General features: G+C 36.6%; 1 protein-coding gene across 1 annotated transcript in view; it reads right to left on the bottom strand.

Annotated features, from left to right (window-relative positions):
- The window catches only part of CWC27 (CWC27 spliceosome associated protein homolog), a 113,013-nt gene that overhangs the window by 79,761 nt on the left and 7,068 nt on the right, over positions 1-26,184 (bottom strand). Inside the window, exons 7-10 of the mRNA XM_424748.8 lie at positions 25,479-25,548; positions 23,800-23,879; positions 21,502-21,535; positions 19,105-19,280 (exon numbers count right to left, since the gene is read on the bottom strand). Of these exons, the coding sequence (XP_424748.2) occupies positions 19,105-19,280; positions 21,502-21,535; positions 23,800-23,879; positions 25,479-25,548 (360 nt within the window). The remainder of the gene's footprint in view (positions 1-19,104; positions 19,281-21,501; positions 21,536-23,799; positions 23,880-25,478; positions 25,549-26,184) is intronic.

Genomic DNA, 26,184 nt, shown 5'->3' with positions numbered 1-26,184 from the left:
CATATAATTTAAACAAATCCAAAAAATGATATGACAAATGAAGTAGTTGAAATGTAGCCAGCAATGAATATGAAATAATATTTTAATATCACAATTTAGAAAACAGCATTTGATCAACTTCAGCTCTTTTCCATGATGGTCCAAATCAGTGTGAGGCACAGCTCAAAACTGAATCAATCCATAACCCTATCAATATCCATTTCCTGGTGCTTCTTAACACATAACTTACAGTGATTAAAAAATCCGTTTTTATTTTTCCTATAACAATTTGAGACAGAATATATTGGAAAACAATAAAGGTCCACTTATCTGAAGATGTGTATCACTATCAAATTGGCCCATCAAGATTACCAAGCTTTGTGGTGTAGTTGACATGCCAAATGGATGGGATGCCATCTGGAGAGACCCAGACAAGCTTGAGCAGTGGGCCCAGGAGAACCTCATGAGATTCAACAAAGCCAAGTGCAAGGCCTTGCACCTGGGTCCTGGCAACCCTTGCTATCAGTACAAGCTGCTGTAAAACAAGATCAATCGCAGCCCTGCTGAACAAGACTTGGAGGTACTAGTGGATGGCAAGCTGGACATGAGCCAGCAGTGTGCCCTTGCAGCCCAGAAAGCCAAGTGGATCCTGGGTTGCATCAAAACAAGTGTGGTCAGAAGACTGAAGGAGGTGATCCTGCTCCTCTGCTCTGGTGAGACCTCACCAGGAGTACTGCGAGCAAATGCACAGTCCTCAGTACAGGAAAGACATGGACCTGTTGGAGCACGTCCAGAGGCCTCCAATTGGCCTCGGAGATTACTGTAACAGGGCAAAAATCTTTTTAATAGAAGAGTGGTCACTAAATAACTGATGTCCAATAATTTATGACAACAGGTAAAGCCATACAGACATGTATCTTCGAGCACACGCAGAAAACCATTTCTGTATTTTCTTTTTCAGAAAGAGATTGAAGTCTGAAAAATACAAAAGAGATTTAACAGTGTAGAAAAGAGGAGCAGATTAATCAGCTCTTTCTGTTCTCTGAGTAAGCCAGACATGGTATCTGAAGATAATATATTTTTCGTTTTCCTTTGTTAAGTTACTGCATACACAACAGAAAAAAACAGCTTCTAAAATTGAGCAGTAAAAAAACCAACAAGCTCAGGCAATTTGTATCCAAGCATTAAAAAAAATAATAAATAAAAGAAGAAGCTAGAAGAGATTTCTGAACCATGGGGAATACTGGTGGTGAGTGACAGAACATAACAGAACAAGAGGGAAATTCTAGAGAAGCGAGGGAAGGGGGGAAGCAGGGAGGAAGGAAAAAACCTGTAACAGCATATTGTTTTCAAACAGAAAACATAGCTCAGATAATTATACGCCTGACTTCAATAACCTGTTCTTAGGCAAAAATAACAGCATCATTAACACAGAACCACAAAAAATAAAATAATAATACTAAAAAAAATTAACTACCTCTTATGAACTTTTGGAAAAAAAGAGACTGTCAAACTACCTCATGAGAAGGAACACAACACAGAATAATTTCTGACCAAGTTTACACATGACACAGACTGGGGAGAAGTAAAACACCTCAAAAGGAAAGGTTACTGTTCAATCTACTCAATTTATCAAAGCTCAGGGTGGTTTGTTCACAGTTTGCAAGAGAAGATGGATATGCTAACAGAAAGTTAGCAGACAAGTGAAAGATGAAGATAACGCCTACAAGATGAAGCAAGTCAGAAGGCAGACAGAAAAAAAACCACAGTATTTTTATTTATTTAATGAGAACAGCAAATAAACAAATTTTAGTGGTATAGTTGAATATAAAAAGGGGTTTTTTTTCCCTCCAAAAGATAAGACTGAGATAAAAAAAGTTTTCACAAAGTCCTATGCGCTCTGTTAGGTAAAATTCTCACTTAAATGATCATGGCAGTTTGTTCTGCCTTATGCTCTGGAAGTCCAGGCTTTTTGGATGTTTTCCATTTTCATTAGATAAACAGCTTCTTCTCATTAGAAGTAGATATACCCTTATAAGGACTCAAGTTGTGTTTTCTTTACTCCTGCTGACACAGATTCTGCTCCGAATCTTGTTTAATACATCTTAGATCTTATTGCAGAACTAATCAATACAAGTACTTCTGATATTAATTTCAATTAAATACATTTATAACAAGGCATTTAAAATAGCTTATATTACATACAATTATTATGAAACTCTACTATGCACTCAGTGCTTAAACTTTCTTTAAAGTTTGGGCACCTCAGTACAGAAAGGACATGGAGGTGCTGGAGCAGGTCCAAAGAAGGGCAACAAGGCTTGTGAAGGGCTTGGAGAATATGCCCTAAGAGGAGAGACTGAAGGAACTGGGGCTGTTTAGTCTGGGGAAGAGGAAGCTGAGGGGAGACCTTATTGCTCTCTCCCAGTATCTGAAAGGTGACTCCAGTGAGAGTGGGGCTGGTCTCTTCTCATTGGTGACAGGTGACAGAATGAGGGGAAATGGCCTGAAGTTGCGCCAGGGTAAGTTTAGGTTGGATATCAAGAAAAACTTCTTTGCAGAAAGGGTTGTTAAGCACTGGAATAGGCTCCTCAGAGAGGTGGTTGGGTCACCATCCCTGAATGTGTTTAAAAACCATTGGGATGTGGTGCTCAGGGACATGATATAGCAGAGGGTTGTTAGAGTCAGGGTAGTATGGTTTGGTCATGATTGGACTCAATGATCTTTAAGGTCTTTTCCAACCTGAGTGATTCTATGATTCTAAAAGGAATCAGTTATACACACTATCTGTGGTAGACAAGCACTGAAACTCATTAAAGTTACAGCTGTTAAATAAAACAACAGTGCTTTTTGTCAAAAACAATCCATTTTATTTACACAGCGTTGCCATAATTATGTGCAAGGGATTCTGATCAAAAAAGGGAATACTTCAGTCTGTACATATTCTTGACTCTTGACCTATTAAAAGTCTGCCCAGCTATGAACCTCAGAAATTCATTCCACAAAACACAACTCCTAAAACTTATTGTAGTGCTTATTACCATGTTTAGTCAGTTTCGCTGAATTTACTCAGTGAGCTAGTAAGACTATTAATTACAGAAATTCTGACACAGCAAAAGGTTGGAGGATCTAGCTTGAAGTGCCAGGTTTTACTGTTGTTCTCAAATAAGCTCCAAATCCTCAAAAATCCACAACAATCCAAGCTGAAAGAAATTATGCAACTAACCACTCATTTCAAGCAAGTAACTCTCACAGAGAAGAAACAGGGAAAGAAAACAGAAATCCAAATTCTCTGCCAAAATGTAATCACAGAGTAACAGCAAAGATACAGTCTCATAAAGAATATAAAGTTTAACATTTTTGATACTCTTTTAAGACACTATTTGACACTAATTTTGCCTAAATACTTATGATGTACACAGATGGACACTGAATTTTATGAACCTCTAATTCATAAATATAAGGTAACTTCATAAAACTATAGAAGATTGTTAGTTATCCTTAACATCCTATCAAAATTCTTAATATTTTGCCTCTCAGTACAATTCAGGTATGTTTTCAGATGGAGATTAGAGGTTTTTTTTTTTTTTTTCTTTTTTTTTTCTTTTTGTCTGTATGACCATAAACTCCACACACACTGCTGTATGTTGAGATCTAATACTATTTACAGTATACCCTTTCAATAAAAAATAAAGATAGCCAGCACTAACAGACATAAACTATCATCACTAGTTGCATGTCTAGGTTGAAAACAGCTAATTACAAAACAGAAGAGTTGTCTAATCTTTAGCAAGTAAAATACTTCACTTCTAAGTGAAATAGGCATAATCTTAATTAGGACAGCATGTAACCATGCAGCTGTTATTCACAGCAAAAATAAGTTTGAATCAGTAAAGTTTAATAAATAATATTCTGCGTATTATTAACCGTATTACTGTCTACTTGTATAAAGTTTTCAACCCTTCAAATGCTTGGGGTTTTGTTCTTTTTTTCTTTTCCTTTTTTTTTTTTTTTTTGGGGGGGGGGGGGAGGGAGGGGAGAAGGGGATAAATAATGAAGATTTGATTTCCGTAAGTAAAAATACATGTTTACAAAGCATCTGCTTTGAAAAGGGAATGTTGATATTATATATTCTCTCCTTCAGTTCTAGAAAATATCACTATCTTTTTCTTTCATATATGAAGTTGCCTACTAAGTTAGAAGAATAAACACAGAATAAACACCTTCCACAAATCTATCCATTTAATTGATAGAAACAGCTAAGACTTATGAAGAAACATTTGAAGCTCAAATGGCATTCTGGAAATCAGATCTGCAAAATTCACGCAGTGTCCACCAGAAGCATGCAGGCAGCAATGCAGCTATCAAAAATTAATACAAATGCATCCATGAAAAAACAAACAACTTGAAAATAGCCTCCTAAAATAGAAGTAGACTAAATGCAATGACTATCATTAGCTATTAAAGTTGATCTTAATTTCCTCTACTATTGTCAAAGACAATTAAATATGAGCATACTGACAAAAAGTCTTCAAAATTTCTTCAAATATTCTATCTGCACATTCAGAAGAAATATGAGAAAAACATAAATCTAAAGCAGACTGAAGGCAAATTACACAGATACAAATGAATTCACAAATATTAAACATAATTTTACACAAAAATTGAAATGATTGTTCTATTTAAGGATTGATACAATTTAAATTAAAATTTTCAAAGTGATTTAGAAGATTCGATGTATAACCACCATTTCACTAACAAGAATTTATTTAATCAGGATAAATATTCAGTAGTAGACTTTAAGTATGGCTTAACAACAGACTGCCAGCTGCTATCATTCCCCAGAACAATGTAAATTCCTGGAAGGAATAACTAGTAAGAAAAGAAAAAATCGAAACCCAAAAATTTACAAAGGAAATAAGAATTTAAGTGTTATTCAGTGTGTCCAGCTGTTAAAACAGAATGACACTAGACTGAAAACTGAGTAGAAGCCTAACAACAACAGGAAATGGGAGTAAAAATTTTGTTAATTACAATAAAGCTACCAGAAAAAAAAAAAAAAAAAAAATATTGCTGATCTCCAGCAAATGAAATGTTCTCCTTTCCAGATGGCTTACTTTGGAAAAGTTGTCTATGTATCTATGAAAGAAGAATGCAGAAAAGTGGAAGAGTGCTTCCAGCAACAGCCAACAAAGTCAGAAGATGGAAAAGATAAAGTTAATCACCCTGCACTGGATTGCATTAAGAGAAAGAAAGCTGAACTCCCCTGTTGACCCAAGTGGTAGAAAAATGAGACCTTGGTAAGACAGCTGAGTACCTCTGTTAATCTCATTATTAATTTGTATCACCCTCATCACTGAGGTAAGGTCTAAATGCTCCTTAAGCTTTGATTTGAAGATAAAATGGGCTTAAAAAAGAAACAATTTCTTAAGATTTATTATCCCACTTGACAAGATGAGTGGACTTGAATTCAACTTGGTGAAGACTTGCGATCAGAAAAGGATCTAACTACTGCAGTCAAGTAATACTAACTATTACTGTCACTAAATTTCACTTCCTTTTATTCATGCAACACTATTAAAGATTCGAAAATCTGAATATGATGACTAAGACTATTTGTTCTACTCTATTTTAAAAACAGGTATTACCTATTTTGCCCTTTGTTAAATGGCATGATTTGTATGTCTAGATACAAACAGCAGATGTGAAGAATAAAGAAAAATATTTCAACATACTGTAGACATCCTTCACTGCAGTACTGCTTTAAGATGTACTGATCATATTTACAAAAAATGTATTCCATAACAGAAACAAAAACCTCAAAATGTCCCTTCCCATGCTTCTCAACTCCACTGAAACAAAGAAAGGAAATGGAGCATGAACATTTAGCAATTAAAAAGTACATGGCTATACCACTGTTAAATCCGTCTTGCTATGTTACAAAAAAAAAATTAAAAAATCACATGTGCAGCTAAACCATTGAGAGCACTCCAGCACTTTGAAATGCTATCCTGCCCACGATATGGTACTAACAATTCACTTTATAATAAGTATTACACATTCTCACCTTCCTTCATGCTAACTGCATTTTCACGGGTCATCTACGCATCCTTTTTTCCAGGTGATTAGACAAATGCACACACAAACTTCACCTAAAAATACACCGACTCTTGCCAAGTAGCAGCAGGATGAAATATACCACAGTAACAATCCAGTCTTTGTCCCAGGCTAACACTATACCTATTAACACACTTTGATGCTTAGCCAAGAAAAATCTCAGTGCTGGGATTCTGGTTTTTGTGCCCAAACAATCTGTGTTTGTGTTTAATATAGTATAGACTGCTTTTAAGTTACTGCCAATCATGAACTCTATGAAGAGCACGTCTGGGGTTATTTTTTCTTTAAAATGAATACTAAGGTAAAGAATACAGAAGAACCTACGTTATTCTGAAAAGAAGAATCACGCAATTCTTAGCTCTAAGCAAATGATCTTACTCAGAAAAACATGGTATTTCTTAAACCAATTCTGAAATAATCTTTCTTTCCCGTATGTCATTTACACATTACTGAAATACTCAATTTCTCCAACCAAATATAAAAATACAGAGGAAAAGGAACAAACCAGCCTCTTAGCCTTAAAGAAACCTTAAGGACTGATTTTTACTAAAGGAAAAAAAGATGACTTCTTAAGGGTTTTTTTTTTTCCCCCCAAAGGATCTTATCAATGAAAAAGTAACTGATCAACTGTTTTAGAGAAAATGGATAAAATTTAAAACATGAAATTTAAGTGAAGTGAAAAAGATTAATATAAAGAAAGCAATATAAAACAAGCAGGACTCAAAGTTCTAATCCCAACAAGATGCATTCTGTGATTCTTTCTAACACTGATGCCTATACATTTATGCCTTGGGCATAAACCCATGAACACTTTCTACAGCAATTTGTTTCAAACCCTCTCAACTTTGACAACTGGCCCTGCCTTTGTAGTTCCCTTTTTTGTGTTTTATCAGGACTGAATCAGAGATCTGTATTACAAGGAGCTCCTCAAGTAATTATAAAGCCCTAATTGAGGCAAAGTGACAACAGTAAGTGGCCAAGTGGACAGAAAGGCAATAATTTCATAAGACAGACTTAGGAAAAAGAAAAGTTTTTCAGTCTGAAGAGTAAGGACTTCCTCTGTCATTTTAGCCAAAATAATATTTCCTCTCCTTTATCCTTCATGCTACATGATGATTCTCAAATTCTAGTCAAGAGGAATTTAATTTCAGTGAACTTTTACTTGCAAGAGCATTTTCATTGGACTCACTGAGCCATTTGCAGAACTGAGCAATTTTCATATGACTGTGGATAAATGGCAATTTATAAACTAGCAGTTTGGCTTCAAATCAATTTTGAAATTATCTGCCACGTTAAGTCATTCAAAGCATACTAAACACGCACAGATTAATGTGGAAGCATTATCAAAACATATGGCATTCAGGTAAGTATGACTGTAACGTATTGTATGGCCTGCAGGTGAGTCTGCGCATGGTATCAGTACAAAATCAGGATACTGATTTCAGAACAGAAGATTCAGAAACCATTTCCCTTCTTTCAGACACTCCTGAAACATATAGGAGTAAGCCTATTTCCTCCTCTCCTTTAAATTCTAAAGAGAATTTTTGTGTGTATGGTTTGATAGTTTAACATTAGTTACAGTCAAGATCAAGCAAAGTACCATAAAAATATCTATCCTTTTCTGTGAATCTAACTTATAAAGACATCTCAACAAACAGGAAGCCAAAAAAAAAAAAAAAAAACCCAACAACAACAACAACAAAAAACCAAAAAACCCAAAACAAAACAAAAAAAACCCACCCAACACCAAACCAAACCAAAACAAAAAAATCAAAAAAACTAACTAACTAACAAAAAAACCCCAAACAAACTACATTAATCAGACACATTCAATCATGGAAATGGAAAAGAAGTGCACTCATTTCAAAGAATACATCAAAAAGTACTTTGATTTCTTATTTTTTCATGAAAGTCACATTAATTTAGCATTTACCAACACCACCTGCAATATTCTGTGTTATCTAGACAATGAATTCCTGCCACCTTGTGTTGGTCCTTTTTCTTAAAGCCATGTGGATAAAACACCTATAATTATGTAACAGTAGCTCCAGCTCACACACATCTGCTTACCATAGCTGGGGCAATATGGCACAACAGATGTAGTCTCTCGGGTAACAGAGAATCAAATAATTTAGGATTCAAAAGATTTCCACCTGCAAAGCCTTGGGAGGCATGCATAAATCAGAACCAGTATAACGCACTTTCAGCGTGAATCTGGTATTATGCTCCATAATATTTCACAGGCTGTTATTATGTACGTGTCTGACATAAGTTCTACATTCTACAAAGCTAGTGGGCCCACCTGAAGCATGTCACAACTATCAGACTGATTTGGGTATGTGCACCAAGAACTGTGATTAGAAGAATAATCTACACTCAGGAAGCACAAACAGAAAAATAGATTGATCTTGAAATGTGGCAAAAGCTTTCTGTATTCTGCTTTAAAGCTAATTCGTAAGTCATGAAATACCTTACTCTTCCTCTGTATCTACAGCTGATACTTCAAGCTCTTTACATCTTTTTCCAAAATAAGTGTTGTCCTTATCCCTGCAAAGTGTTCCTCTAGTGAAAGAACATCATCCTCATGTATACCGAAAAATATTCAGGCAGATATTACATGCATAACATACAGAGACTGCTCCAAAATAATGCCTCCTATTTTATTATGTTGGCCCGAGATGTCAGATGTGGATATTGGTGATATGGCACTACAGGCTGAACCTTCCCACCAATATTCTGTTATGTGCTGTTGCCATGCGACGAATTGGCATCATTGGTGTACGAAGTAAAGGTGCACCATGAACTTCTCCATGCAGAAAAAAGTGGCACCTAGTGACATTCATTGATGCTTGCTGAACATTTATGGAGACCAAACTGTGGATGTGAGCAAAGTGAGGTGGTAGGTGGTGTGTTCCAGCAGTTCTGTCAGCAACATGAAAGACTGCCATATATGAGAGCTGTCATATAACAAAGAGTGTCTCTATCAGCTCATCTGTGTGAATCGGCACATTACAACCACGGAATTGTATATGTAGCTGAATTTTGGCTTCAATGCATTGGAAACAGTAGTGACAATTTTGGAACATCACAATTTGTGCCAGGTGGATCTTTGCTGCTCACACAGCAACAGAAAGAACATTATGTGCAAATTTGTCAGGATCTATTGAGTCAGTGTGAGCTGTCTGGATTGCATCATTCCTAGTGATAATATGTGGTGTCACCTCTCTGAGCCAGCCAAAACACCAGTCCATCAAGTGGCAAAAAAGTTCAAGATGCAGCCTTCCTCGAGTAAAGTGATGTATACTGTCTTTTGTGATAGAAAAGGGGTGATCCTTCTGGATTTCACAGAACCTGGACTCAACCATCAGCTCTGACCATTGCATCTGTTGTAGTTGGAAACAAATAGCAGCCATTACTTTCAGAGAGACCTACAGAGAAATTTTATATACATGGAAATGTAACCTACATGATAATGTCCCCTGTCATTGTTAAGTCTTCACAGCCAATTCCACACGCTTGAATTAGTACATTCTCAAGAATTCCTATGACATACAATCACAACTGTGATTTAACTGGTTTGCATATGTATTGTATCTAAAGAAAATGACTAATCTAATGAAATCCTCCCTGGATACAGGTTAATTAATATGCAGAACAACAGGGAAACTAAAATACTGCCATACTATTTCCTACTTCCCTGAAGCGGGACCTTTCACAATATAAATCTGAGATAAAAACAGAAAAGCACCACTACCACCACAGAAAAAACTAAATAAACAAAGAGAAAAAAACAAACCTGATCACATACAGCTTTACACCATCATTTTCCAAATGGAACCTTCATCAGCACTTAGCATTTACTTAAGCACTTAACAGAAGCATTCTGGTACTCTCCATCTGAATAGGAATAGTAAGAAAGACCTGATCTTTACACGATCCCTTGAAGTTTAGCGTTGTATGAACTTCTGCATTTTTACAGAAATACTGGTTATAATTTTATAATTATTTTAATTTTAAAATTATTTTATAATTCTATAACCAGTATTTCTGTAAAAATGCAGAAGTTCATATCGATTATAAAATAGGTGCTACATTTTATTCAACGAAAGACGTGAGGTAGTTCCGAAGAACAAAGTAATTTCCATGGAAGTTTCAACGCTCTGTTTTCCAGGTGATAATTTGAGATCTTTTCTGTTAGCATGATATGGTACTAGGCTTAAAAATGGAGGTGAGATTGTAGAACTTCTTTGATCTCTAATGACAAAAAAAAAAAAAAAAAAAAATCCATTATAAAGGATTTTCCCATTTCAGTCTCATGCAAGCCACATGAGCTATAATCACAGAATGCCTGAAGTTGGAGGGGATGTTAAAAATAATCTTGTTCCAACTCTCATGCCACGGTCAGGTTGCCACCCACCAACTCAGGCAGCCCAGGACGCCTTCCAACCTCCTGGAGTGCCTCCAGAGATGGGGCATCTACAGCTTCTCTGTGCAGCCTGTACCAGGGCCTCACCACCCTCTGAGTAAAAAAATTAAACATTAAAAAATATATAAATATTGATGTATATTATATTGAAACTATAAGGTCAAAGATTATGGGTGGCCTTTCAGTATACAACATATGGTACACTAACAGGTGGAGCTCTGGAGATGTTGCTTGCACCTTTTGCATAACTATTCAGAACAATTAAAAAAAAAATGTTTTGTTGATTGTATACTATACCTAAAAATGAGAATTCAGAGGGCAGAGTGAGGAGTGATGGAGTCCGCCCAGTGGAAACTTTACGTTATCCACAGTTTTGCAACACATCTTAGCACAAGGAAACAAAGAACAGATTTTCAGAAGGAAGCTAGGCATTGTTTTGTTCTAAAATTCTTTTTTCCCCCCAGAAGTAAAGATTACACATCTCTATTTATAGTCCTATCTGAACTACAAGCGGCACAGAACATAATGAATTCACATGAAAATTGTTTTAAACACTTTATCTACCATTTTGTAGCAGTATATTACTCAGACCATATATTTGTTACATGTATTACACAATCACCATTACCCTGTCTGTTTTCAAACCAAGACAATGTATTTTAAACACACTCCTCTTTACATAGTAAAGCAGAGATAAAGTTTAATTCCATGCCACCACTGACTTAATAATTTTTCTAAGATGGTATGTGATGAAATAGCTACTTTTGCACAAAATTGGAATTTCTCAACTTAATCTGTTAAAGTGTTTAAAATAGCTTTGGACATTTATTTCAGGATGGAACTGCAAATCTTGACTGTCCTTGTTTGAAAAGAATATCCATACAGGTGGAGCATAATAATCACACAATGAACATCTATTTTCTAAGGCAAAAGCTCATTATAAAAGGGCAATATGTTTGTCTGTATTATAGCTGGGAGCAGCCAAAATTAATTATTTTTTTCATTTTACACATATTCAAAATTTAAAGTAATTTTATGTCAATTTCATTGGGACTTCCTTTAAAAAACAAAACAAAAACAAAAACAAGCAAGGCAAAACAAACAACTCGCAATGGTAACGGATTAAAATCTCAACGCATTCACTTCTTGGATCAAATTATATTAAATAATCCAACGCTTTCCCACAGAAAAAGCATACCCACCAAAACAAACACACAAAAAACTCAGAGGAGCACATAAGTTCAGACATAATGCTATCAGACACTGTCTTAGTTGAATTTAACATCAGGTCCTGACTGGTTGCTAATTGGACTAATTTTCAAGTAAATCCAAATACCTACTCTTGATTATACTAGGAAAACTTGCTTCCTAGTACTTGCAGAAAAGAAAGTTCTTAAAAAGTCAGCATTATAGAACAGGATCAAATAATATCTCTGTTGAATAAGAATTAGGTTGCAGACTTATCATTTAAAATAGTTGCCAATTGGATGTAAAAGACTGACTGGAAACATATCCCTTCTCCCCAGGGAATTCCAGATCCTGACACTGAATCACACAAACTGTCATGGGATAGCAAATTATCCTATCTGGATTGCTAGTCATTATGAGTTTGTTAAACTAAAACAAAACAAAAGCCTACAATAACTAACTGCAAAACTCTAGGAAGCAGGAACAGGACAAATGCAGAAAATGAGAAACTAACTCTTGGAGAATGGTGACTGAAAATAATCCGGAAAGCCCTAGCAACGTAAAACAAATCTCAGTGATCATTGTACGAACAAACAGGGTGACGGAAGCAGGAAAGCTCTCTATATACACCAGTAGTAACACTAATAAGAGATTACTGACCAAAGCTCTTTAAAGAATGTTGAAAAATTGGAGAAGGAACAAAAAGGCCTCAAAATGATCTGAAGACTGGAAAAAATGTCTTACTGTGAAGGACTGAAAGAACTCAGTGAGTACAGCTTATCAAAAAAGACAGAAAAGACTGAATTAGAATTTAAGTAGCTGGAGAAACAGAAAATACTGCACGCTGTAGTGAACTTCAGAAGAACACACAGCAAAAAAAATCATTGGTTGCAAGCTGAACCCAGACAAATTAAAATTGGATGAAGTACTATTAGGAGCAAGGTGTCTGGAACAGATTACACTGTCCAACTAAATATGGACCAAATTATACTCTCCTGGTACTTAAAAGCTATTTCTGAATGCCCTCCTGTTTAGCTGTGGCCAGTGAGCTTAATACAGTAGCCAATAGCTGTAGATTATGGCACAAGACAGTTTATCTCATGCTTTCCTTTGGCTTAAAACACTATTAACAGAATATCTGAAATTACTATGTATATTTAAAAAATAAAAACAACAACAACAAAAAAAGTACTTCATTAAGTATAGTGAGGTTTGAAGTCAGCTGCAAAGAAGGTTTGCACTCCAGAACTCAAAAGCCATTCATATTAACATACTATCTCTATTTCCAGGTGCCAAACTGAAAAGCAGGGAGACAAACATTCCTGGACAGATAGTAACAGAAGCAGTTAAATGTGGTTTAAGAAAGCACCAATATGAAACACTAAATATCATTCAGTAGTTAATAAATTCAAAATTGTAATTACTGTAAAGAAAGAATATCACAGTTATGGATATATAGAAACAGACAAGCTTCATATTCCAAAGTGTTTTTTTCTCCTTCATATGCGTGGAAATAGTTCCCAAGAGAATCCATCTCATGATTTTGCCAAGAGCCAAGACGATGCTGACTGCATAGCTATTGCTTTTTTTGAAAATGGGTGCAGCAAGTTCACTAAATGTGTGCAGTACTTGCAACAACCTCCAGTCAGAGGATTTCTTCAGTGTTTCAGCTATAGACAGCAGCCTCACAATGACATCAACTGGCTCTCTCAGCACCATCAGATGCATCCCATCTGGTCAAATAGACTTTTTAGGGTCAAGATTTCTCAGCAATTTCTGACTCAACTGTTTACCACTGTTAACAGTTCCTCTTTCTTTGAAACATGTCTGCAGACACAAAAGCCCAGGAAGATCTTGGTGATGATGCTTGATAATCAAGTATCTCTGTCATTCCTGCATGCACTGCTACCATATCGCAGGAGGCCATACGCACATATGTTACCCATAAACAATCTTTTATTGTTTATGTAGTCAAAGAAGTTCTTTCAGTTGGCCTTTACTCTCCTTGCCCACTGCAACTTCAGCTAAGCTCTGGCTTTCCTAGCAGGATCACTGGATGCCCTGATAGCATTTCTTTAGTCCTCCTTTGCAGACACTCCTCACTTTCATCTCCAGTATATATGATTTTTACACCAGACATCAGTCATGAATACCCTGTTCAGTCAGTTTCTTGATATATCCACCTTCTCTTTTTTTTTCAAAATCTCTGACTACTAGGATGGGCCGTAGCTGTATCTGAAGACCTGTCTGCTCTGCCTTCACAGTATTCCATCTACCTGTTCTACAAATACTTAAATGTACAAGTCCAAGGTCTGCACTCTGGTATTTGCCTTCCTCATTTCACCCGGTAACCACTGATTTAAAGGAGACTGTGAGATGCAGTACTGACTTAATTCACTACCCTTCAACATCTTTATCAATGACACAGATGAAGGAATCGAGTGCACTCTCAGCAAGTTTGTAGATGACGCCAAGCAGAGTGGTGCAGTCGATACACTGGAGGGAAGGGAAGCCATTCAGAGGGACCTGGACAGACTGGAGAAGTGGGCCTATGAAAACCTAATGAAGTTCAACAAGGCCAAGAACAAGGTGCTGCACTTGGGTCAGGGCAATCCCAGGTATCTGTACAAACTGGGGGAAGATCTCCTTGAGAGCAGCCCTGCAGAGAAGGACTTAGGGGTTCTGATGGATGAGAAGCTGGACATGAGCCAGCAGTGTGCGCTTGCAGCCCAGAAGGCCAACTGTGTTCTGGGCTGCATTAAAAAAGAGGTGGCCAACAGGGAGAGGGAGGCGATTGTCCCCCTCTACTCAACTCTTGGGGGACCCCATCTGGAGTACAGTGTCCAGGCCTGGGGCCCCCAGCATAGGAAGGACGTGGAACTCTTGGAGCGGGTCCAGAGGAGGGCCACTAAGATGATCAGTAGGCTGGAGCACCTCTCCTATCAGGAAAGTTTGAGGGAACTGGGCTTGTTTAGCTTGGAGAGGAGAAGGCTCCAGAGAAACCTCATTGTGGCCTTCCAGTACTAGAGGGGATCGTGTAAACAGGAAGGAGAATGGCTGTTTACATGGGTAGATAGTGATAGAACAAGGGGGAATGGTTTTAAACTGAGACAGAAGAGATTAAGGTTAGATATTAGGAGGAAGTTTTTCACTCAGTGGGTGGTGCTGCACTGGAACAGGTTGCCCAGAGAGGTTGTGGATGCCCCCTTCCTGGAGGCATTCAAGGCCAGGTTGGATGTGGCTCTGGGCAGCCTGGTCTAGTGTTTGTAGACCCTGTCCACAGCATTCTATGATAATAAAATATCTCCTCTCAGAATACCACTGTTAAAATATGGACATCTGAAATCTTTCAGAACTATCCGATTTTTTGGTAAGTTACAATTACAGAAGATAATTTCTGAAGGGGAACACACCAGTAAATTTGTTTCCTGGAGGAAAATATTAAATAAATGTATTTATATGAAAGGACTATATTAGTCCACAAAACTTGGAAAAAAAATCATTTTACTCCCACATCTGTGAAGAAGATTGTAAGTATGAATTCACAGAACAATAATCACTATGTGATGAATGTAACTATATATACAAACGACCAAAGACAGAGATCATACAAGACAACCCATCCAACACAACTTTCACAGCTGCAAAATAACCGTTTCTTATACTTCAGCTCATACGTTTGATAAAGAATCCCATACAAAACTATTTTGAAGTCTGTATTCCAAAGACATTTGCTTTTACAGTGAAACATAGGAGCTGGAAGCTCATACCACTGTAGGACAGAGAAATTAAGAGTGTTGATAACTGATACATAAAACACAGTAACACTTAAGTTTGTACATGTCAATGAAGAACATGGTGATACATAGCCTATGGGACTCCCTCAACAGCAGGGAAAGAAGACATGCTAAAGAAGTTACATTTCTATGCAACTGTTAGAAACAAAGAGGTTAGAGATTTTCAACAATTACAAAAATTAAAAGAATTCTTTCATTCCAGAATTACGGCAGTCTCTTAAATGATTTTATTTCTTTTCGTAAGTATGCCTGCATCATAAATGCAAGGTAAGAAGTGCGCAGTAAATATATTAGATCAAAATATTCTACCATATATTATTAAAGTATGGAAAAAAGATTATTCTTTTAGAGCAACTACGGATTCAGAAAGAAAAGCAAAGCGTTTGCTTAAAGGTTTTTTAAAAGTTTTTCATGGGATCACATATAAAGTTCACTTTGGCTATTTTGCACCACAGAACCATGGAAGAACTTCAGGAAAACAATCCTGCATACTCAGCGTGTCAATGTTTGTTCAGACGCTAAAAAAATGTTATAATGTCGTAACTGTATGTACTTTTATACGTTTAGTCTAGGTCACTTTCAAAGAACTTGTACTGCATGGTCTGAAATGATCTTAGTATGAACTTGAGCATGTCTATTGAGCATGTTTATTACTGTTGTACCTAGGTGTCAAGATTACAGTGAGGATGAAAGTCATTTAAGCAAGTGCAGATACCTGTAAAAAAAACTAGCTATTCCATCCTGTTATAACAAATGGGAAAAAAAACCACTAAGCAACTCAGATTATACCTCAAAAAGTGTTCTGCGCATTTATGTTACGATGAAGCTAGTGATTTCTTACATATACACAGTATACATCTCAAGCTTCGTGAGATTATTTTTATTATACCTATGATGACACTACCTAGGAATGTGCAATCTATATATAAGAAAATATAAGGAATGTAGTAGTAACTATATTTCTACTCCTTTATTATATATGTAGATACTCATCTCCTTATGTTGGTGGCTTATAAACCAAAAGAAAAGGACATTATTTAGTTTAGCTGCACTTTATAGGACTATTAGGAATAAAATATGTGAGAGAAGCAGTTAAATTCAAGTGATTAAACTACATTTCTTCCTCAGTTCAGTTATTTTATTATTATTTTATACTATTAGTTATTCATATTGCTGTTTAATAGCACATCCGTGTTAGGCATGCAATTAAAACTGTACTGTTTCCATGCTGTGTTTTGCAAACAAGAAGCAATGAGAATTTTTAAAAGCTACTAACTAGAAATGAGTAGCATCTGAGCTCCACCTACAGGATAAGAACAAACATAGAACTAGTTTCAATTTGCCAAAGTAGACGAGCACCATATACTATGAAGCCTTCAGTTGATCTGCTCAAGACATTAAAATTTTAAAAACTTTATGTAAGGTTATCTGTATATGTTTTCATGTACACAGCTGTTCTGTACTTTCAAGTTTAAGTTTAATCTTCCTATAAAAACAACAGATATTTGGAATTTCTCTAATGAGTTGCCAGAATGAACAAGGTTCTTTTTTCCTGAAGTTTTTTATCTGGTATAAAATTGGAAAGTGTCTTCAAATTATTTTTTTTATGTAAACAAAAGTCTCAAATGGATGCTGAAATTATTAAAACTAACATCACCATCTAAGCACTCCAAGGACAATTGCATTTGAAGAAGCAGCTGTGGATCTCAATACCACGGATTTGAGAAGGTGTCTATTATTTCCATATTGTTTCTCTAAAACACATGTGCAAACTTTGCATTTCACGAAAGGATTTGTTTAAAAAACAGGGTGACTAATACAAATGAATAAAGATTTGTAAAAAAAAAAGGCGTGCATGTTACAATCCATTACTCAGAAAAAAAATATTTTTAGAAATTCTCCTATTCTATTAGCATATTTAAGTATCTGATGAGATGAACAACACCTGGTAGATATGAGAATTTTCTTGCCTCCCTGATATTTAACTAGACGTGCCTCTTGAAGACAAGTAAGATGGATCAAACCTTTTGTTTGATAGTCACACCTTATCCATTTCCCCTGTCAGCACACACTTGGGACAACAGTGGCTGGTGAAGTCCCATGAGATTATTATCAGTCACCCCCACTATACTTACAAAAAGACCACTACTCTAGACAATGAAACTTGATAACCAGCTGATTATCTCATCAAAGCCAGTCTTACTAGCACCTTATTTATATCAAACAACCTATGCTTTTAATTTTCATGCCACAGGACACCTTATCATTTAGAAAATAACAGATACTAGAAACTGATGTTACCTATAGTACTAAGCAGTGTCTCCCAGGGCTATCACTCTCAGTCACTAAGAATGCATCCAATAAAACTCACTTCAAAGTCAAGATAGTCCATTTGGCTATAATACCACTATAACTTCCCTGAAAGAGTGGAATAACCACAGACACAACACACTGTACTTGCACAGGAAGAGCCAGCAGCTTACAGACTGTTAATACAAATTTCCATGAAATGTGAAAAAATATAATGCAAGCACTCCTAAGGGTATGCTCAAGCTCTGTGTCAACCTCATGCTGAGAATCTGCAACTACATGTTAGACAAGTTTGGATCTAGTAGCCATTCCTGCAAAATCCAACAAGTAGTTAAGGAGATTGGTTGGCAGGCCATTGAACACATAGGTATTGTGAATCTTAGAATCATCAAGGTTGGAAAGACCACTAAGGTCATCTAGTCCAATCATCAGTCCATGCCTGTGACCACTCTACAACATGTCCTTCAGTGCAAAATCTATCCTTTTCCTGAAAACCTCCTGGGATGGTGACACAACCACCTTCCTGGGCAGCCTGTTACATCACCATTTCTTCAGAAAAGAAATTTTACTTAATATCCACCCTGAACCATACCTGGTGTAACTTAAAGCCATTATTCCTCGTCCTATCACAAGTTCCCACGGACAAGTGGCCAAATGCCACTTTGCCACAACTTCAGGTAGTTCTAGAGAGCTATAAGGTCCCACCTGAGCCTCCTCTTCTCCAAACTAAACAATCCCAGTTTTCTCAGCCACTCCTCATAGGACTTGTGCTTCAAACCCCTCGCAAGCTTTGTTGCCCTTCTGCAGACATGCTCCAGGGCCTTTAATGTCTTTCTCGTAGAGAGGAGAGCAAAACTGAACATGGTACTCATGATGTATGGCATCACCAATGCTGTACACACCATGTGCAGAGCACAATGTCTTTTGATACTCTAAAGATGTTTGGTTTCCATGTACTTGAAGACCCTTTTTCAGAAAAAGCTTTCCTTGGATATCTCCTTTATTTCTGACCCCTCCCTTCCATCCTACAATAAGGCTATTTAACACTGACCTTTTTTTGTCCAGTCCAGAGGTATTTTCTCCCTTTTTTCTCAGTAACTAGATTCAAGTTTAAGCTACAAAATGAAACTAAAAACTGAAAACCAACAGGCAGTTTCATCCTTCACAGCTGAATGAAGCTGATAAATTCAAAGCAGTACTAAAACAAAAATTCAAAGTACAAAACTGGAATTGAACGGCAAATAACTGTAAATTAGTTGAAAGAGAAAAATGATGCATGATACTTACCTGCGACTGGTGGTTTTCTTTTCCGTCTTAGTTTCTTCCTCTGGAAGTTGCAGTTTAACAGTTTCATTTGTATCCATTTTCAACTTTTTTGCAACGCGTTCTTTCATTTGAAATCTCTCATTGCTAGCAGCTTCGCCTTCTGCACTGTCAACATCTTCGTCATTTTCATCTTCCTCCTTCATTGACAGAACATGAAAAAAAAATTCCTTAGCTTTTTCTTTTTAACTACAGAGTTTTCAATACAGAAACTTTTGTACAAAGAGAATCCTTTACCACAACAGACAAAGAAACTAACAAGCAAAGTCCACAATTTTTAAAATTACTTCAAAGAAAAATTTGAAGAATGTATCACTTAAAAAATGGAAACAGTGAGACTTTAAGCCCTTACAAGTATGCAGAAGGTCTCACGGCAATATGCTATTAGTTTGATTATTACTCATGGATCCAAAAGTTGATCAAGGCAATATACTAAATGCTTCATTAATCTTCCCTTAAAAGAAAACCAGAAACGCCGAAGGCCAACTGTATCTTAGGCTGCATCAACAGAGGGGTTGACAGCAAGGATAGTGAGGTGACTGTCCCCCTTTCATTCTGCCCTCATGAGGTCCCATCTGCCATATGCACATATACAGACTGGGCAGAGAACGGCTTTAAAGCAGCTCTGAGGAGAAGGATTTGGGGGTGTTGATTGATAAAAGACTCAACATAAGCCGGCAATGTGTGCTTGCAGCCCAGAAGGCCAACGGTATCCTGCACTGAATCAAGAGAAGTGTGACCAGCAGGTCAAGGGAGGTGTTTCTGCCCTTCTACTCTACTCTCGTGAGACCCCACCTGGAGTACTGCACCCAGTTCTGAGGTCCCCAACAGAAGGATATGGATTTGTTGGAGTGGGTCCAGAGGAGGGCCACAAAGATGATCAGAAGGCTGGAGTGCCCCCACTGTGACAGCAGGCTGAGAGAGTTGGAGCTTTTCAGCCTGGAGGAGGCCCCAAGGAGACCTTATAGAGGCCTTCCAGTTCCTGAAGGGTGTACAGGAAAGCTAGGGAGGGATTTTTTATAAGGTATGTACTGACAGGATGAAGGGAAGTGGCTTTAAACAGGAAGAGGGTAGATTTAGACTAGATATTAAGAAGAAATTATTTACTGTGAGGTTGGTGAGACACTGGAACAGGCTGCCCAGCAAAGTTGTGAATACTCCCTCCCTGAAAGCATTTAAGGCCAGGCTGGATGGGGCTCTGAGCAACCTGCTCTAGAGGGAGGTATCCCTGCCTATAGCAGGGGGTTAGAATGAGATGATCTTAAGGGCCCCTTCCAAGCCAAACCATTCTATGATTGTATGAAGTGACCAGGCTTGCTGTGTCAAAATACAGCATGACAGCCAATCAGTGGAGAATCACAGTTTAAGCAAGAATGTGATCATGAACCTGGCTTGAAAAAAGGCAGAATTTGAGCTTATGCGTCCAAGAAGCTGAGCACATACTATGTTTTGCAAAAGAGGTAACAGTACATACAATGGAAATAAGCTGTTTTCTTTTTGTTTAGGTACAAGGATGGGGGAGACTGCACCTGCCCTTCACTCTCACTGAGTGTACCAGTTAACAGCTGACAGGTACTGACCTATGCGTAGCAGACAGGTATGAAAAACAAAGTACTTATGAGGATTCAATTTAAGGAACATGGGATTATATTCCTAGTCCATCCATGTTTTGATAGCAACTCAAAGATCTATCTCATCATCCATGGCTGTAGGTAAACATGCACTTCAACTCACAATTTTATTCTGTAATATCAATGAAAATTTTCTTGTTAATTTTTAAATTTTAAAAAGATCCTTCATGTTTGGATGTCCAATTTATTACTGTTTGCTTACTCAAATTTCCCACCTTTTAGAGGTGACAGTCTTTATCAATGCTATTTTTATAGCATTCACGTTCATTGCAATCTTGTTTCCTTGAAGAAATTTTTCTAACAGCATTCTCACTCATATACAGTTTTCCCCTCAGAGATTAGTTTTTTATCATTATCCATGATAAATTTCATCTTAACTCCTTTCCCATCCTTGAAGCAATTTCAGGGCTTCTATTAATGGTCTGTGACTCTGTGAAACTTAACCTCCATATATACCTCATTACTGACTGAAATACCTGCTAAGCAGTTTTCATAAAATGCAGTAGGAAGCATGCAGCAGCAACTTTACCCTGCCATGAAAGTTCACAACTGCCAACCCTCAGAGCTCTGAAAGGGTTACTGGTTTTTGCTGGAAATCTCACGTGAGCTAGTTTTAAAAATCCTCAAAAGCGGCATTTATTTCCCATAGGAAAATGTTAAATCACATACAATAAGGGGAAAAAAAAAGACTTATTTGTAAAAAGAAATAATAATTAAAAAAATTACCTACCTCACTCAAATAGCTCTCTTCATTAGCTGCATCACTAAAAAAATAAATAATTGTTAATACTTTGAAATACTAGGCATGAGTTAAAATACTGTTTAAAACACAGTTCTTTAGTAAAAATTTTAACTAATTGAAATGTTAGTCAACTTAGTCATTTATACCATCCTCACATTCATTCTAACATTACCAATTAATAGTATTTTCTGTCATTTGTCATCATCTAAATAAAAAGTTTAAAAGCATAGGATAGAACTGCAATCTGCCACAGACACATTCTATTACTAACCATGTTCAGACAAAATGCTGAAATATACAGTTGCTTCAAAGGTGAGGAATTATACTAACAATTACAATTATTTTTAAAATTTAAGTCAAAACATCTTTTGATCAAGAAATGATTATGACTAGGCAAGTGAACAGAATACTATACAATAGTATTCTGGAAATCAATCCGGACCAATAAATAACCAATTAATGGACACAATCTAGGTATAATATCTTACAAGCATAAGCAAAAATTCTAAATAACAGTATAATAATTTAGTCAGACAAAATACATAAGCATGTCATCATGTTCTCTGACTACTGTTTGCACTGCACTGCTGGAAAGAAAAAGAAACAACAAAAGTCAGTCTTAAGATTGTTCATTTTTATCTCATTTATAAATTCCCACACTTCATGACATATATTTTGTATTTAAAAAAACCTTTTTTATATAGGTGCGTCTTATTTGCATCATACGGAGATGTGAATTTAACATCAAAAACTTTCTGTGGAAGTAATTCTTTCTTAACAGAACTTTCAAAAAATTATCTGAAAGTGTTAAAGAAAATACTTTGGATTAATACAGTTCTGTAATTCTGACATCAGTACTGAACAAGCAGACGCACAGTTTGAGGTAATCTGTGGGCTTTGTGGCAGTAAAGGGAACTGCCTTATTAACCTCTGGCAGTGTTCCGAAGGGGCTATATGTGGCTGTGGATGAGCTGTCTGCTTCATTACATTTGGACTCACACATTCTCTAACCAAACGTTTTTAAGGAAACTAAGTAGCTCTGAGATGACAGCGAAGGCCCTTGCACTAAATTAAAGGTTAAAAGACAGGAAACAAAAGTCAGGAGCAAACCAACACTTATTGCAGTGAAGACTACTAATGTATTTCCACAATAGCATGCTGGGTCTTGAGTTGTTCACCAAACTCACTAACAAAGCAGGCAAGCAACTGCACTGCTAATTTTTTAAATAATACTACATTATGCAGAACAGATGGACAAGAGCAGACTAATGAATTGCAGAAGAACCAGAAAGATAATACAGTAAAATCTAGATGAAATTTGAAGTAGATAAAAGTAAAGCCACACGCACGTGGAAAAAGAATTCCACAAACAGGACAAGGAGCTCTAAGTTGACCAGTACTAATCACAGATTCTTTGAATATCATGCTGAGATAATTCCACTAAAAATGTATTAACAATGGCTTAAAAAGCAAATCAGAAGTTAAGAAGTATTAAAAAAATAAACATAGGACAAACTGAAGACCGTCTTTATGCAAGCATATAGTTTTGTCTTTAAATGTCATCCTTAATCTGTTTAGATGTAAATAAAAAGATAACAAAATGATATTTTAGAACAGAAATGACATCAGAGAAGAGTAACAAGAATAACTACAGATACTGAACTCTTGTGTGAAGAAAAGCTGAGAAGGTTTCAAGGATTCCGGATAGAAAAGAGATGGCCCAAGAATGGAATGTAGTAAGAAGAGGTAGTGGCTCTTACTACTAGAGGTAGTAAGTAGTGGCTGCTCACTGACTCTTCCAAATAAGAATTAGAAAATATCAAACAAGGCCAGTAGCATCATGTTTCAGAAACAAAACAAACAAACAAACAAACAAAAACAACAACAAAAAAAGAGATACTTCCTTCTGCAATAGATAGGAAGGTGCAAATGTAAAAAAAACACTACAAGAGGTCATTGAATAAATACTTTGAAGAGAGCCCCTGTAAGGGTTATTAATTAGATGAACCGTATCAAAATCTGTCCGTTCCTTGAGCTGATGGTAGTTGGAGGTAGTAAGGCTATTCAGCAAAACATTACGTTTGCCCTATTTTTCAACTTTCTTGGGCACCCACTACTGGATGTCCACTGCTGGCAACTGCATAATGGGTTAGAGGGACATTTCGTCCAATCCAGCAACACATTTCTTACTTTCTTAAGTGTGACAGACATAAAATAAGTATCACTGTATCAGGTCTAACATCTTGAAAGCAAATCTGCTCTGGAATGTGGAAAACTTGTATTAACCTTTTGACAGCAGGAACTGAGCTCAAATGTGGATCATCCTTCAGTAGATCATGACTACTTTTACTCTTTCCCTTCATACTCTGTTAAGGAAAAAAAAAAAAGGTTTAAAAATTTCAGTGTTCAAGAGAATGGAGAAAAAGGCAATGGTAAGAAAACAATCATTTATTTCCAGTTAGTTTTAGCCTAAGCAGTGAGCATAAACACTTCTAATTGTAGAAGAATGTAACCCTTGTAGGAAGACAGTAATGGTGTGGATAATAAAATCTCATTCGGATTTATAAACACCTTCCTTATGTATTATATTTGACGCTTCTGTGACATTCTCCTAGAGAAGCTAGCAACTGGGGGCTTGGGTAGATACACTCTTTGCTGGGTAAAAAACTGGATGGATGGCCAAGCCCAAAGAGTGGTGGTGAATGGAATTAAATCCAGCTGGCAACTGACCATGAATGGTGTTCCCCAGGGGTTGGTATTGCAGCCTGTCTCGTTCAATATCTTTACTGATGACCTGGACAAGAGGATTGAGTGCAACTGCAGTGAGTTTGGAGATGACACCAAGCTGGGAGGAAGTGCTGATCTGCCTGAGAATAGGAAGGCCTTTCAGAGGTATCTGGACAGGCTGGATAGCTGGGCTGAGGCCAATGGGATGAAGTTCAACAGGACCACGGCTGGGACCTGCACTTTGGCCACAGCAATCTTAGGCAGTCCTACAGGCTTGGGCCGGAGTGGCTGGAAGACCATATGGAAGAAATGGACCTGGAGGTGTTGGTTGATGCTCAGCTAAACATGAACCAAAGTGTGCCCAGGTAGCCAAAAAAGCCAATGACATCCTGGCTTGTATCAGACAAACATGTTCTTAAGGAAATTAAGCACTGTTAGTCAGACAGATTAAGTCAATACAGGGAAGCATCAATTAAAACTACTGTGATAAACCGCTACCACTAACCTAACTGGCACAATCTTACTGTAATACTGTGCAGTACTGTATTCACTGTTATCCTCTGCCCTTTACTGTTGGGTTTTACAACAGCACAGAACTTAGCATAATGTAGTCTCATCACTAACAGAAAAAGGTACCTGTACAAATAAGTTATAACATCTGGAGCTTGGCCAATAGTAGAAACGTGATTGGCAATTTGCATATACATTTTTAAACTAATTTGGCAAAGTTCTGTGAACTTAGACAATTCATAACAGTGTAACAATTAATTATATTAACATGCTGATTTTCCCACAATAACTCTGCCTTATTCTTTGTACAGAATACACTCTTATAAGAAAATAGAGCTAAGAATTCCGTGGTAATGAAGAAGTTGATATATTTCAACTGTCAAGTGTTTTACCATCAAATGACATCCTTATAATTAAGGAAGTGAGAAAGAAAAAAGCACCCTGCTAGACAGCAGAAATAGCTTTACACTATGAAATACTGAACCATTTTTGTATTTCTATAAACACTGTCATGCAGTAACTCAAGGCACCTTCTAAACTAGAAAAATGAAGAAGTTTTTTTTTCTAGAAATCAAAATAGTAGAATTATAAAAACAAAGTTAATTTCTAGTATTATTATTCAAAACTCAGAAGTAAAAACAATAGAAGGAACTTTAAACCTTTTCATAAGCATGTAAAAGAGATAATTTTAAGTTGAAAATAAAAATGAGGATGATTTGGTATGATACCTGACTAACTCTGTTGACTTCCTCCTCCTCTTCTTCAGCTTCTTCCCCAAAGGAAAGCAGGTTAAAATTTCTTTAAGAGAGAAAACACATTTTCTATTAAAACTTTAACTTCTATTAACATTCCATAAACTTCAAACATGCAACTTCCATTTTGTATGCAATCTTGTTTTAACTTTTTTTCCGGCTAAACATACCAATTCAACAAACTACCAGTGTTGAGGGGTGTTCCTATTCTATAACTGAGACAGAACAAATAGGACAGTTACAAACTAGAACACTTTAAAGTCACTTAGAAAATAGTAAGACAGAATTTAAAATTCTGCCTTGACTAGCTTCATAGACTTATAAATGCCAACAGCTCTTTTTTTTTTTATTTAAATATGGCAACACTCCACTAGTAAACACAAAATTCTCAACACACAATAGCTTAGGAAAGCAGCAACCAAATACACAATTTCACAAATGTATTTAGAAGAGATAATGATCTTTAAGGGTTTTTTTCAAAAATATTTTTGCACTGTGTTAGAAACAGCTAGCTGTAATACGATCTACTTCTGTCCAACAGAAGCAAAAGCATGCATATAGTTCAGACTTCCTATTACTTCTCATAAATGTGTAAACCTACTGAATTTTATTCATAAATGAATGCATTTAAAAAGCATTTGAAATTTGAAAGCATTTTAAAGGGAGAGAAGTGGTAGCTGAT

This window comes from Gallus gallus, chromosome Z (assembly GCF_016699485.2).
Source record: "Gallus gallus isolate bGalGal1 chromosome Z, bGalGal1.mat.broiler.GRCg7b, whole genome shotgun sequence".
NCBI classification, from domain to species: Eukaryota; Metazoa; Chordata; class Aves; order Galliformes; family Phasianidae; genus Gallus; species Gallus gallus.
Note: the sequence above shows the minus strand (reverse complement) of the source record. Positions and strands in the feature narration are given on the sequence as shown.